Genomic DNA, 15,168 nt, shown 5'->3' with positions numbered 1-15,168 from the left:
CCAGGATGGTCTCGATCTCCTGACCTCGTGATCCGCCGGTCTCGGCCTCCCAAAGTGCTGGGATTACAGGCTTGAGCCACCGCGCCCGGCAGTTCATCTTTCTTTGAGCAAAGAAGCTACAGGTTTTCTATTTTTAACTTCGAAACCAACAATTTACATATGCATTACGATAATATGATGTAATCTGTCTGAAATTACTAGCTTTAGTGAAGTCTTGCTGGGATGCCTTAAATATATTTTACTGTTTGATTTTCTGATAAACAAATGCTAAGTTCTTTAATTTTATTTATAAACTAGGAATAGGGAGTGGGGAACCTGAATTTCTAAGCTTTTAAATGTGGATACATAAGCTAAATGATTCTGAAAAATAGTTATTGTCCAGTACCATTAGAACTAGCAAATGAAATCACTTAAGAAAAACATCAATCATTCATTTACTTTGGCAGAGTTGTGATAAAAACCCAAGGTATTGTAAATACTTTATCAATACAGTATCTTTTATAGCAGTTTGCCTTTGGGTCAGCTAAATTTCTCTAAACTTGAATTTTTATTTCACTTTAGGGAAATTAAATTTTTCTTAGTGAACAGATCTTCTCAAAAAAAATTCAATGATTTTTTTTTCTCTAAAACCCAGAAATCTAGATTTTAAAAATAGGACCGTTTTCTGGATAAATTATTAGTTGCTCACTATTTCTTTCATGTGTAGTAGAAAACTGCAGCCAATTGATTGATGTATTGGAAACACGCTTGCTAGAACTATGTAGTATAATAGAATTTTAGGATTCAAACCTCCTACTTTAGCATTACTTTTCAAAATAGTGTAACTTCCTTTACCCCTGATATTAACTACAGATCCACAAGATGAAAACAAAATTGGAATCGATGGGATTCAACAGTTTTGTGACGATCTGAGCCTAGACCCTGCCAGTATCAGTGTGTTGGTCATAGCGTGGAAGTTCAGGGCAGCAACTCAGTGTGAATTTAGCAGAAAGGAATTTCTAGATGGCATGACAGAACTCGGGTAAGTCGATTATTCTTAGCTTAAATTTTTTCAGAAATGAAAATACTTTTAACATTAATTATTTTTCAGCAACCTCTACATATTAATTTCATATGTTTATTTTCTTTGTGTGTCTTAAAAATTTCTTACGCATCTGCACTCTGCGCTATTAAGCCTTTGGTTTCCTTTTAATTTTCAGTTTAAAGCTTTATTTCATTTCACATTTTGATTTTTTCATATTAACCCCTTTTGTAACTCATTTTTTTCTTTTTGAGTTTTTTTCTTTCCAATTTTGAATTGACAGTAAATACCAGGTTCAGTTCATCCATGTTATTTCATAATACTGTATATTAAATGTAGAATTTATTATGCTGCAATGTTAAAAATTAAGATGTCATTTTGGTTTTTGCTTGTAACATTTTTCTATTCTACCTACAGGATTGGGATAAAGGCTTCATTAATAAGGTGTTTCTCACTTATCAGATAAGTTATGAAAGTAAATGAAAGGGCCTAATGTAACTGTCTCTTAATCATTAAGCTTATTGAACTACAGTCATGCACTGCATAGTGACATTTCTGTCAACAGTGGACCGCTTATACAACAGTGGTCCCGTAAGGTTAGAATGGGGCTAAAAAATTCCTGCATCCCAGCCATCATAATGTCATAGCTCAATACATTACCTGTGTGTGGTGATGCTGGCACTGACAAACCTGCTGCACTGCCATTCGTATAAAAGCGTAGCACATCCAGTTATGTGCAGTATATAATACGTGATAATGTAAATGATTATGTTGCCAGTTTATGCATTTACTCTACTTTTTATTGTTATTTTCGAGTGTACTCTTACTTGTTTGTTTTTTGAGATGGAGTCTCATTCTGTCACCTATGCTGGAGTGCAGTGGCACGATCTCGGCTCACAGCAAACTCTGTCTCGTGGGTTCAAGCAATTCTCTTGCCTCAGTCTCCTGAGTAGCTGGGTTTACAGGCGTCTGCCACCATGCCCAGCTAATTTTTGTATTTTTAGTAGAGACGGGATTTCACCATATTGGCCCGGCTGGTCTTGAACTCCCGACTTCAGGTGATCCACCTTGCCTCAGCCTCCCAAAGTGCTGGGATTACAGGCGGGAGCCACCATGCCTGGCGCAGATGGATGTTTAAATATCACCTGTTCGTATTGTTTAAAATAGATACAACTAAAACAGCTTTGAGGCGTACAGGAACTCTGCAGATAAGGAGGGCCATTTCATGATGATAAAGGGTTTATCTCAGCAGGAAGGCAGTCGCACTTATGTGTTTATGTATTTATTGAAGAGTCCCAAAGTATTTAAAGCAAAAATAAGCAACTACAAAGAGAAAGATGCAAATCCATGATCAAAGTGAGGAGTTTTCACACACATCGTAGTAACTGATAGATTGAGTAGATGAAAAATTAGTGAGGAAATAGAAGATTTGAACCGCACAAAAAATGGCCTAGGAGAACGTTTAGAACGTTGCCTTCGATGTTGAAGAATACATTTTCTTTTCCAAAGAAAACACAAAACAGCCTGGCAGTAGAGATACCATGATCATGAAGGTGGTTTTCCCAGGGCTGGGCTTATCTGTTGCATTCCAGATGTGCTGACGCCTGTGATTTTCCCAAATGTGGGAAACTGGACTGCATAATTGGTGGTAGTGGGGGATTATGTTCGTGTTCTCTCCTGATGTTTAAAATTAAAAAAAAAAAAACTTTATTAAAGGCACAGAATATTAATAAAAATTGACAATAAACTGGGCTATTAAGTAAATTGCAACGATTTTCAGAGGTTTGAAATGATACAGAGTATGTCTTCCGACCACAGTACAGTTAAACTAGGAATATAACAAAAAGATAACTAGGTAGAATATGTGTGGATATTGCATACCTCTGAGTAACCCTTGGGATGAGAAAGAAGTTACAATGGAAATTAGAAAATATCTTGGATAGTGAAAACATAATATATGTAAGCTTGTAGAATTCAGCTTATTAAATGCGTATTTTAGAAAGAAGGAAAGGCTGAAAATCAGTGAACAAAGCCTTCCATCTCAAGAAATAGAAAAAGGATATAGAAGGAAGGAATTAATGTTTTTAAAGCAGCACTAATTTACAAGAATAATCAAATAGAAAAGAAGTTGTCATTAGGAAGGATCAATAAAGCCAGAAGCTTGTTATTTGAAAAGACTTGTAAATGTAGTAAATCATAAGTAACACACGTAGATGAAAAAAGGGACAAGATGATAGGTGCAAGAAGCATTTAAAAAAAAAGTCTGTTATGAAGAGCTTTATGCCAGTAAATTTGACAACCTATGTGAAAAATATAACTTACAAAAACTGACACATGAAGAAATAGAAAATCTTAATAGTTCTGTAACTCTTAAGAATTGGAGCCTGTAATTTAAAATCTTCTCAAAGAATCAACTCCCGTTTGGGATGACTTAATTGGCACATCCAACCAAACTGCTAATGAAAAGGAAAATCCCCAATTTTAAACATCTTCTTCCAGAGAAGAGTAAAGGAAGAAAGATTTCACAATTTGTTTTAAGGCCAGCACAAGCTGCATGACAAAACCAAGGAATAACATTTGAGAATGGAAAATTATAGGCCACTCCCAGTTATAAGAATCAGAAGATGCCTGAGATGATAAGATGCAAAAATCCTACACACAGTATCAGGAAACTGACCAGTCATTAGCAAAAAATCCAAGACGATAAGCCCAGGATGATACATCATGACAAAGTTGGTTATATCCAGGAATGCAAGATCTGTTTAATGTTACAAAGTTAATCGGTATAATTAATTTACCACGGTTAACAACGGAAAAAAAAGGATCATCCCAGTGCATAAGATGGGTTTGATCAAATTCAGTGTTTCTTCATTTAAAAACAAAAAACCTCATGGAAAACTAAGAATAAGAGGGGCAGTTCTTAATCTGACCAAAAGGAAAAAATTCCTATGGCAAACATTATACTTACGGGAATTGTAAGCCACCTTCCCTTTGGGACGGAACAAAACCTGAATGACTGTTTCTATTCAGTATTAAACAGGAGATCACAGCTAGTCTAATCTATGGATAAAATATGCGAATCAGTAGTGACGTTAGCCACACTGCAGGGTCCAAGGTCTGCAAATAAAATCCTGTTATATTTCAGGACACCAAATGCAACAATCAGCAAAACAGTAAATTTTAAAATATATGTCGTTTTTCAGTATCTTCAAAAATACAGAATACCTAGAAAAAATCGGATTAAAGATGTGTGATATTCCCATAGAGAAAATAATAACTCATTGAGAGACAGGAAAGAAGACCTGAATAAATGGAGAAATATACTTCATTCATAGGTTGGAACACAGTATTTTATCCTTGGGTTTTTATATTGAATGTGATCTCAGTTTGAAAATCCTAATAGATAGTGGGTTTATATATGTGTAATTTGACAAGCTGATTTGAAATTTCTATAAAAATGCGCAGTCAAAAAGCAGTTCTTGAAGAAAAAGAACAGGATGGGAAGATTTGCTCTGCCAGATAATCAGAACTTTACAGCTACGGTAATGAAGACTACATGGCATCAAGTGCCAAATCAGATAAATAGACCAGAGACCAGTGCAGCAGAATGTAGGGCTCAGAAAGAAGTCCATGTATGTAGGGACTTCTGGTTTATGACAGAGCTAGACTTGAGACAGACATTTTTTCAATAAATGATACTGGGAGAATTAGCTAGTATTTTGGGGAGAAATAAATCCTGATCTCTACCGCATACCATATGTAAACATCAGTTTCAGATAGATGTAGATCTCAGTATGAAAGGCAAAAGCAAAAAGTCTGTAGAAAATAATATAGGAAAAGGTCTTTGTGACTGTGAAATAGGATAATTTCTAAAACATCAACAAAAACAATAAATCACTGTAAAGAAAAATACTGATAGAGCATATTATAGTAAAAATAAGAACTTCTGATTAAGAAACATCAAGGTAGTAGAAAGGCAATGCTTGTTCTGTGTGAAAGTTCTTTAAAAATACCTGGCAAAGGCTTGTATCTTTTTTTTTTTTTTTTTTGAGACGGAGTCTTGCTCTGTCGCCGGGGCTGGAGTGCAGTGGCCGGATCTCAGCTCACTGCAAGCTCCACCTCCCAGGTTCACCCCATTCTCCTGCCTCAGCCTCCCGAGTAGCTGGGACTACAGGCGCCCGCCACCTCGCCCGGCTAGATTTTTGTATTTTTTAGTAGAGACGGGGTTTCACCGTGTTTGCCAGGATGGTCTCGATCTCCTGACCTCGTGATCCGCGTGTCTCGGCCTCCCAAAGTGCTGGAATTATAGGCTTGAGCCACCGCACCTGGCCAATGTATCTTTAATTTATAAAGAACTTCTACAAAACAATAAGAAAAAGATGTTGAAAAACAAGCCAAAGATTTGACAAGCACTTTACAAAAGAGGATGCACAAGGGCCAGTTAAAAGCATAAGATGCTTAATCTCATTCACTGGGGAAATGCAGGTGGAAACGTCAGTGAAATAGAACACGATAACAAACCACCCTAGGGGGCTAAAATAAGACACGACAGCAGATGTGAGCGGAAATGCGTGGAGCGGGATCTCCAATGTGCTGTTTCGACCTCAGTTACTAAATGGAAGGTGCAGAGACGCTGTGACCCCGCTGGCCACTCTGGAATGTGCCTACGTGGTATGTTGTGATCTGTGTAGAGAAGTGTTGACACCATTAGTCCAAACTAGGAAACTAGAAACAGCCGGAATGTTCACCAACAGTAGCATTTATGAATCATAAAATATGTATATAACAAGAGTTCTGTGTGGCAAAGAAAATGAACAGCTGGAGCCGTGCATACCCACAGGAGCGAACCTCTCGGACATCACAAAGCCAGAGACAGCCAGATGTGAGGTGGTGCACACTGTGAGTTCCTGTTTACGTCCAGCTAGAGGCACGCTGAAGGACTGCTCCGGTAGGTGGTGGGGCACAGTGGGCCTGGCCCAGAAGTCGGATTGTCCGTGCCTCCCTGGAGGGAAGAGGAGGCTGAAATGGCAGAGAGCCCTCAGCTGCCACCCACTCCCTTTTATAAGAGCGTCACACTCTGTTGTGCCAACTGGGGTCCAGTGGGTTGCTGGGACTTCAGGCACATGCCACCATGTCTAGCTAGTTTTTATTGTTTGGAGACTGGGTCTCTGAGCTATGTCGTCCAGACTGGTCTCAAACTCCAGGCCTCAAGCGATCCTCCCTCCTCCACCTCTCAAAGCACTGGGATTACAGGAATGAAATGCTGCACCTGGCCCAGCCGCCACCCTTGATGTGGATGGTGCTCACACTCACATTCACCTGCAGTGCAGTCATGCATCACTTAAGAGACAGGGACACGTTCTGAGAAGTGCATTGTTAGGACATTTCATTGTGCAGACATCACAGAGTGTACTTACGCAAACCGAGATGGTACAGCCCACTACACACCTAGTCTGTGGTACAGCCTGTTGTTCCTAGGCTACGAACCTGTTCAGCGGGTGACTATACTCAGTACCGTAGGCAGCTGTAACACAATGGTAAGTCTGTGTATCTAAACACACCTAAAGGTAGAAATGGTCATGCATTGTGCTAGACATTGCAGTGGCTCTGACGCCCCGAGGTGGCAGGAACCTCTAGGTGCCATTATGATTTTATGGGACCACTGTCACATCCACCTCCTGCTGTTGACCAGAACGGGACTGTGGCTACGCACAGGACTGAGTCCTACATTCGTGCTTTTCTGTGTTCGTCTTTATGGACTTTTCTAGCTGCTCTAAAACTTTCTCCAATGTTCTTTCCTTACCTCTGCTCTACTTGGGTAAGTGGATAAGTGTTGCTTTTATTCTGTGCTTTGCTGTGCAGTCGGAATTAGAAAGATAGACTTTGTTTTACTGTTGTTGATTTCTGCCTTAAAGGCTGTTGACTGTCTTTAAAGGTTATTGACTTTTTGATGGAAAAAATCAATTTTAAAACAATATAGAGCTGTGTTTTACAATACCTGGATATTTTAAATCTAACCTGCTGTAATGAAGAGATCCCTAAATATTTTAATGGATATTTTAAATCTAGTCTGCTGTAATGAAGAGATCCCTAAATAAGGTAGCTTAAGATTTATATGAGTTTATTTTTCGCTTGTATGATGGGACAGAGGTAGCAGTGGCCCAGGCTGGCAGGGTGACTCCATTCTGCAAGTCACTGAGAAATAGGCTCTTTCCATCTTTCCGTTCCCTTGTCTCTGCCATCTTGTCACCTCATGCTCTGTCACCGCAGGGCAGGGGCCTCTCTCCATGGTCAGAGCTACCGAGTTAGACCACGCCCTTGTTCCAGTTCTCAGGAAGAGGGCAAAAGATGTTGTTTTGGGCTTTTCTTTTAATAATTTTATCGAGATCCAATTCACATACTGTATTTTCTATCATTTAAAGTCTACAACTCAGTGGTTTTAGTATATTCCCAGAGCTGGGCAGCCACCACCAGTATCTGTCTTAGAGCATTTTGAATTCCTTTTAGCAAGGGAGACATTGCCCCCCTTCCCTTCTCTTACATGATCATTTAGAGCCTTAGGCCGCGCCTGGGAAAAGAAGTTGGGAAATACGGTCTCCAGCTGGAGCCACGTGCCTGGCCACAGTTCCTGCACAGGGGACAAGAGGAGAGTCAACTAGGGTGGTGCGTCTGCTGCAACACAAACCACTGTCTCTGTCATTGCAGGTGTGACAGCATGGAGAAGCTAAAGGCTCTTCTGCCAAGACTGGAGCAGGAACTGAAGGACACAGCCAAATTTAAAGATTTTTATCAGTTTACCTTCACTTTCGCTAAGAACCCAGGGCAGAAAGGTTTAGGTGAGTATGAAATCCAAATATGTAAAATGCCAGATCATAATGAGATTATCAGTGGACGTGAGCAACATGATTTCTGTATAGCCAACTAATGTTCTTGGGTTTGGGTTTGGTTTTTTTGAGATAGGGTCTCATTCTGTCACCTAGGCTGGAGTGCAGTGGTACAGTCACAGCTCATTGCAGCCTCAATCTCCTGGGCTCAAGCAGTCCTCCCACCTCAGTCTCCTGAGTAACTGGGACTCCAGGCGTCCACCACCACATCTGGCTATTTTCATTTTTGTTTTTTAAGTTTTAATAAAGACAAGGTCTTGCCTTGTTGTCTATGCTGGTCTCGAACTCCTGAGCTCAGGCATTCTTCCCACTTCAGAGTGTGTTGGGATGACAGGCCTGAGCCACCGTGGCTGGCCCACCTGTAACATTACCACCCTCTTGTTTCTTTTCTTCTCCACACTTTGCTCTGTACGTAGGTAGATGAGTTTATAATACCATGTGCCTGAAAATCTCAGTTGATAGTGTCTCTCCACTTCTGGGTTTACATGTTTAAATTTTAAAATGTAAACTAATTTGTAAATGTCCTGTGTCAGCTCATAATTGTTCTCTCTGTGCCACGTAGACCCCAGCCTGCATACCAACAATTTAGCCCACTTTTGCATTTTATTTTAAAATACTGTAATCCATTTTTATGGATCATTAATATGGCCCATTTGCGTGGACAATAATAAATGTTTTTTTTTTACTTGAGGAGTCTGCATTCGCTTTAACTGTCACTCCTAACCCTAGAGCAGGGATTCGGGGACTGCAGTGAAAGTGGAGGTGGAGCTGGGCTGGGTGCTGGGAGGTGTGCAGTGATCACCTGAGAGGCCAGTTGCACAGATGAACAGGCACAGGGTCAGAGACACAGGGCAGAAGGACGGGGAACACAGGCACGGGGGGACGGAGGGGCAGAGGCACGGGGGACAGAGGGATAGAGAGATGGGGGACAGAGGGATAGAGAGACGGGGGACGGAGGGGCAGAGGCATGGGGGACAGGGATAGAGAGACGGGAAACGGAGGGACAGAGGCACGGAGAACAGAGGGATAGAGAGACGGGGGACAGAGGGGCAGAGGTACGGAAGCAGAGGCGCCAGGGGGACACGGGCAGAGGCACGGGGGGGAGACACAGAGGGCTGGCGAGAGATACCAGGTGCTGAGATGCGTCTCGGCCCCACACTGTGGTTACTAAATTGCGGTGCCTGCTGTGTAAGGCGCGTGGGGCCTGTTGGGCTCTCGCTTTGCCTCTTGGGTAACAGTAGCAGTGCCTGCTGCTTCTTGGCTCAGGAGCCTGCCATGTGCAGCACCTAAGGACACCAGCAGTGCCGAGACCCCCAGCCTTGCTCAGGGCTGCGAAGCGATGAGAGCCTGTCCTGCCCTTTCTGTTTGTGAGCTGGGATGATCACAGAAGGAAGTCTTTCTGTCTCCTGGTGTTGGTGCCAGAGGTACAGGCTGCTCAGAAAGGCCGGATGGCCTCTGGGGCGAGTGCGTTCCCTGCTTCCTTCGACCAAGAGTCAGTTCATTGTTCACGTCCCCGTAAACTCATGGAGTGCTTGGTGTGCTCTGGTGGTGACGGCTCCCTTCCTGTCTGCACTGCAGGCTGTCCTGGGCTCGTCCAGTCGCCTTCTGCCCCAGACCTGGACTTGCTTTTTCTCCAAGAAGCCCTGATTTCTTTTAGTGGAAACTGGTTTCAGGCCGTGGCGGAGTCGCTGCTGGTGCTCGTTCAGAGCTGTCGTTTCTAGGCTTTTTATTTTTTTATTTTTTAAATTTTGGTTCATTTGGAAGCTTCTAAACCATAGTCAGGACTACAGATTATTTTTCCTACTTGAGCTTGTCTGTATTACAGCTGTGTTTCCCTTCTGCTCTGGCCCTCCAGGGCGCAGGTGGAGGTAGCGTTAGAATATCCGCGGTGACGTGTTAGCCAGTCCCACGTGGCACACACCACAGGCTCGGAGTGACGATGTGAATGTGTCTCCGCCGGTGGAGTTGCTGTGAGTCGTGGAAAGGAAAAGGGGGTTATACACACCCCCCGTTTAAAACAATAGTTTGGCCCTGCCTTTGTTTTCCAAGCACACAGCCAGGCCTCCCCTGTCGTTGTGGGTGGTCCTCGCTCTCTTCCCCAGCAGCCCCTGCTCATCGCCAGGGCTTCCGCTGACGTCTCCCCGCTCACGGGTTTTGAAATCCGTTCTCCGGTGGATCCCCAGGAAGTGCTGCTGGTGACGGTGTTCCCCGAGTCCCTGTGTGATGGGTACAGAATCCCGGCCTCCTTTTTGTTCCTTGGAATGTCTCAGGGGTGTCGCTCACTTTCTTCTGGCGCAGATTGTTACTGTCAGACAGAATGATGATAAGCCGGTCTTCTTGGCCTTGTAAGTTGCTTACTGTTTTGCCTAAATAGCCAAACAAAGGCCATTTTTTCTTTTGCTTTGAAGCCCAGTAATTTTACTAAAATGTGCCTGGGTGTTGTGGGTCATCCATGGTCAGTGTTCTCATATGATGCTGAGTGTTTTCAGTAAGTACTTTCTAATCTTTTTTTAATTTCAGGGAAAATGTTCTTGAATTATGGTTTTAAGCATTTGTTCTGCTCCTTGTATTTGGTTTTGGTCTCTCTGGAAACTCCAGTTACCCATTTAATTGGAATTAGGTCCTCTGTGGAGCTGGGTCCTCTGTGGAGCTGGGTCCTCTGTAGAGTTGGGTCCCCTGTGTAGTTGGGTCCTCTATGGAGTTGGGTCTTCTTTGGAGCTGGGTCCTCTGTGTGGTTGGGTCCCCTGTGGAACTGCATCTTCTGTAGAGTTGGGTCCCCTGTGGAACTGCGTGTTCTGTAGAGTTGGGTCCCCTGTGGAACTGGGTCTTCTGTGGAGTTAAGTCTTTGGCAGTGTGCGTTGCTTTCTCTCGGTCCTTTTAATCTGTACTTCATTTCTTTTTTCTTTTAAAAATGATCTTCCTTTATCACCATCTTCTTCTCTGAAGTCATCACCTGTCATGTGTCACATAATGGCAGCGATAGGTTCTGAGAAATGCATTGTTAGGTAGTCTCATCCTTGTGCGACGTCACAGGGTGCATGTTTGCAAAGCTGGGTGGCATAGCCTATTGCATGCCTAACGGTATGGCACGGCCCGTGGCTCCCAGGATACAAACCTGGACAGCGTGTGACCGTACGGAATACGGTAGGCAACCTTAACACAGTGGTGAGGATTTGTGTATACAGACACTGAAGCATAGAAAAGGTGCAGTGAAAATGCACTTTTGCAGTCCTGTTGGACCGCTGTCACTTATGCGGCCTGTCGTTGGCAGAGACGTTACGCAGTGTGTGACTGCCTTTGAGTTTATTTCCCTCATGTGCCTTCCAGTAAAGTCATTTCCAGAATGATTTTCCTTTCTTTCTAATTCTTGAGTGTGATTTCCTCATTACTAAGTTTTCCTAATTCTCATTTGTGGTGTTTCATGTTTTGTTTCATTTCTTAATGTCCTTTAGCCTATTTTGAAGTCAGTGGTCACACTTTAAAAAAAAAAAATTTTTTTTTATTTATTTTGAGACAGGGTCTTGCTCTCTTGCCCAGTCTGGAGTGGAGTGGCGTGATCATAGCTCACTGCAGCCTCAAATTCTTGGGCTTAAGCGATCCTCCCACCTCAGCTTCCTCGCAAAGTGCTAGGGTTACAGACATGAGCCACCACACCTGGCTTAACATTTGATTTTAGAGTTGAGGTCTCCCTCCATTGCTCAGGCTAAAGTGCAGAGGTGTGGTCATGACTGCAGCCTCAGGCTCCTGGGTTTCAGTGATCCTCTCACCTCAGCCTCCCATCTAACCGGGACTTTAGGCACGCAGACTGTGCCTGGTTAATTTTTAAATTTTTTTTGGAGAGATGGAGTTGTACTGTGTTGCCCAGGCTGGTCTCAGACTGCTGGTCTCACGCAGCCCTCCCACCTCAGGCTCCCAAAGTGCTAGGATTACAGGCGTGAGCCATGGTTTCGGCTGAAGGTCGCACTTTTGATCTGTTTTGTTGGTATGTTTCCCAGCATGTATTCATTTTCAAGGGGTGACTTCTGTTTGTAGTATCTTTTTTCTTCGGAAAGCGTGGTATGGGATTTGATCTCAGGGCTGTTCTGTTGCTTATTTTTATGTGAATTAGTTTTCCTAGTCTTTCAGGAGGATGGTTCGGGGCAGCTTTTTGACTTCATGGTGCTCCCTGTTGGCTGTGTGTGTGTGTGTGTGCAGGCGTGTAGTAGACAGAAATATCTGCTTTGCTGTCAGATTGTCTGGCACTGATCCTCTCCCCTCCTCAGCTTTTCTCTCTTTCCCATCTCCATTTTCCCTTTCGGCCCGGCTCTTCTGCTCTCAGGCGCTTCTCTGCAGTGTGGGCCCCGTTGGTGGCCTCTGCCTGCTGCCACAGCCTAATTCAGGCTTGTCCTTACCTGGTCTTGGCGTGTAGGCACCTCCGAGGCCCTCCTGTTCTCACATCTGTCAGAGACCTGTGACCCCCACGTCCCCGGCACCACGCGGGTCCTATTGCTGGCAGTGGCTCATCCCCTAGCGCTTACAACTTGGGTTGGTGATGATACTTTCTCACCCAAATTTATGGGAAATGTTGCCTCTGGGTGTTTGACTTTGCTTTCAAACCAGTCAAGTCAGGAGTCCTTGGGGGTTTATTTCCCCAGGACTGTTCTTCTGGCTTTTCTTTACTTTTCTTTTTTTTGAGACGGAGTCTCGCTCTGTCACCCAGGCTGGAGTGCGGTGGCGCGATCTCAGTTCACTGCAAGCTCCGCCTCCCGGGTTCACACCGTTCTCTTGCCTCAGCCTCCCAAGTAGCTGGGACTACAGGCGCCGCCACCTCGTCTGGCTAATTTAAGTAGAGACGGGGTTTCACCGTGTAGCTCAGGATGGTCTCGATCTCCTGACCTCTTGATCCACCCGCCTTGGCCTCCCAAAGTGCTGGGATTACAGGCGTGAGCCACCGCGCCCGGCCTTTTGTCTTTTCTTTTAACCATTTTAACTGTTTAAGTGTACGGTTCAGTAGCACTAAGTACATTCAAAGTGTGTAAACATCACCAGTGTTTATTCCCAGAACTTTCTCATCTTCCCAAACTGAAACTGTGTCCCCAACAAACACTGACTCCCCACTTCCCTCTCCCCCAGCCACTGGCAGCCCCCATTCTACTTCTGGTCTCTGGAGTTGACTCCTCCTAGGACCTCACAAAGTGGAATTTCACAGTATGTATCTTTTTGTGACTAGCTCATTTCGCTTGATACAATGTTTTGTTTTAGTGTGTGTCAGAATTTCCTTCCTTTTTCAAGGCTGAATAATATTCCCTGTTTGTATAGACCACATTTTGTTTATCGGTTCATCCCAGTGGACACTTGGTTTGATTTTACTGTTTGGCTCTTGTGAATAACACTGCTGTGAACATGCGTTATGCATGTACATATACCTGTTTTAGACCCTGCTTTTAATTCTTTTTTTTTTTTTTTTTGAGACAGAGTTTCACTCTTGTTGCCCAGGCTGGAGTGCAATGGCACAATTTCGGCTCACTGCAACCTCCGCCTCCCAGGTTCAAGCAATTCTCCTGCCTCAGCCTCCTGAGTAGCTGGGATTACAGGCATGCACCACCACGCCCAGCTAATTTTTGTATTATTAGTAGAGACAGGATTTCTCCATGTTGGTCAGGCTGGTCTCGAACTCCCGACCTCAGATGATCCGCCTGCCTCGGCCTCCCAAAGTGCTGGGATTACAGGCGTGATCCATCGCACCCATCCCTGCTTTTAATTCTTTTGGGTATATACGCAGAAATGGAATTCCTGGACTATATGGTAATTCTGTTTCATTTCTTGAGGAATGAGGAACCACCATATTTTTTTTTTACATTCCCATCAGCAACGAAGCAGAGCATCCAACCAACCTCTGCACATCCTGCCAACAATTACTGTTTTCTGAATAGTGGCCATCCTAATGGATGTGCCCGAGACTGCTCTTTGTAAGCTGACATTTTACTTTGGGGACTAAAACTCTTTTTTTTTGCAGTGGTGTAACAAATTTTAATTCAAAATAGGCACTCTGAAAACAGTAGGTAAAAAATAAAAACAAAGTTCAACAAGCTGTCTTTGAATTTACAACAGACTACACTGGCGTCACAGACCAGTTTCACAGTTGCCTCCAATATGCACATTATAGCAAGTATTATATTTTTTAAAATCCACAGAGTAACATCATGTTTCTCAGAGGCTGTCACATCCTCTAGATGTTTCTACCTAGAGACACAGTAAACGGGCTTCTCTGCTGTGTACCACCAGCAGTATGACTTCCGGTCTAAACTGGCTGGTCTCCAGCACTGGTTCTGGTGCTTTAGGTTTTTTATATTGTGTGGGGAAAAAAACGAGGTTTAACATCCAAAGGACAGTGACGGCAATGGGGATTCTTTATAACAGTTTGCCATCCCACCCACCTGGATTCCGCTTCCAGCCTGAACCAGCTGGAGAAGAGCCTGTTTCACCACGAAACATGGCCTCCAGGAGATGTGGTCAGAGACTTACTGTTTCAACCACGGAGACTTAGCTCTCGGTCTGCAAACTTCACCCTGTCCCCTGAAAACCTACGCTGAAATTTAAGTTAGTTTCCACACTCGGGGCAGGAAATGTTTATTCTAAAGGCAGTGAAGAGTTATTATTTTGCCTCTGAATGGAGAAATGACTTAGCGTATCAAAAGAGGGGAAAGTCTACACTGAAAAGTATTTCTGCATCTACAGAATGACTGTTTGTAGAATAACTCTTGCTTTATGAACAACACGCCAGATGTCAGATTCAGTCTACTTTTAACAGATGAAAGCATTTGGTTTTCTACGATAAAACTCTTGTTATTTATCTTCTCTATTCCACTCATTTCTTTCTAAGACGCTGAGGCAAAATAGTCATTAAAGTTAAAGCTCATTTTAGTTTAGACCCTGATTACTCAGTAACTATCATCAATATTCTGAAGAAACCATTACCAGTCTTTTCTAGAAACTAACAAGCAGGCTGAGCTTGGTGGCTCATGCCTGTAATCCCAGCACTTCTGGGTGGATCACTTAAGGTCAGGAGTTTGAGACCAGCCTGGGCAACACGGCAAAACCCCATCTCTACTAAAAATACAAAAAATTAACTGGGTCTGGTGGCGCATACCTGTAGTCCCAGCTACTTAGGAGGCTGAGGCACAAGAATCGCTTGAACCCAGGAGGCAGAGGTTGCAGTGAGCTGATATCACATCGCTGCACTCCAACCTGGGTGACAGAGCAAGATTCCATCTCAAAAAAATA

The 15,168-nt window shown here is 43.5% G+C and overlaps 1 protein-coding gene across 1 annotated transcript in view; it reads left to right on the top strand.

Annotated features, from left to right (window-relative positions):
• Positions 1 to 15,168, top strand: part of DCUN1D2 (DCN1, defective in cullin neddylation 1, domain containing 2) — a 30,112-nt gene that overhangs the window by 3,409 nt on the left and 11,535 nt on the right. Inside the window, exons 2-3 of the mRNA XM_011933925.1 lie at positions 853 to 1,021; positions 7,727 to 7,857. Of these exons, the coding sequence (XP_011789315.1) occupies positions 853 to 1,021; positions 7,727 to 7,857 (300 nt within the window). The remainder of the gene's footprint in view (positions 1 to 852; positions 1,022 to 7,726; positions 7,858 to 15,168) is intronic.

The sequence above is a fragment of the Colobus angolensis genome, unplaced genomic scaffold (assembly GCF_000951035.1).
Source record: "Colobus angolensis palliatus isolate OR3802 unplaced genomic scaffold, Cang.pa_1.0 Scaffold13, whole genome shotgun sequence".
NCBI classification, from domain to species: Eukaryota; Metazoa; Chordata; class Mammalia; order Primates; family Cercopithecidae; genus Colobus; species Colobus angolensis.
This window is presented reverse-complemented; position numbering and strand designations above follow the sequence as displayed.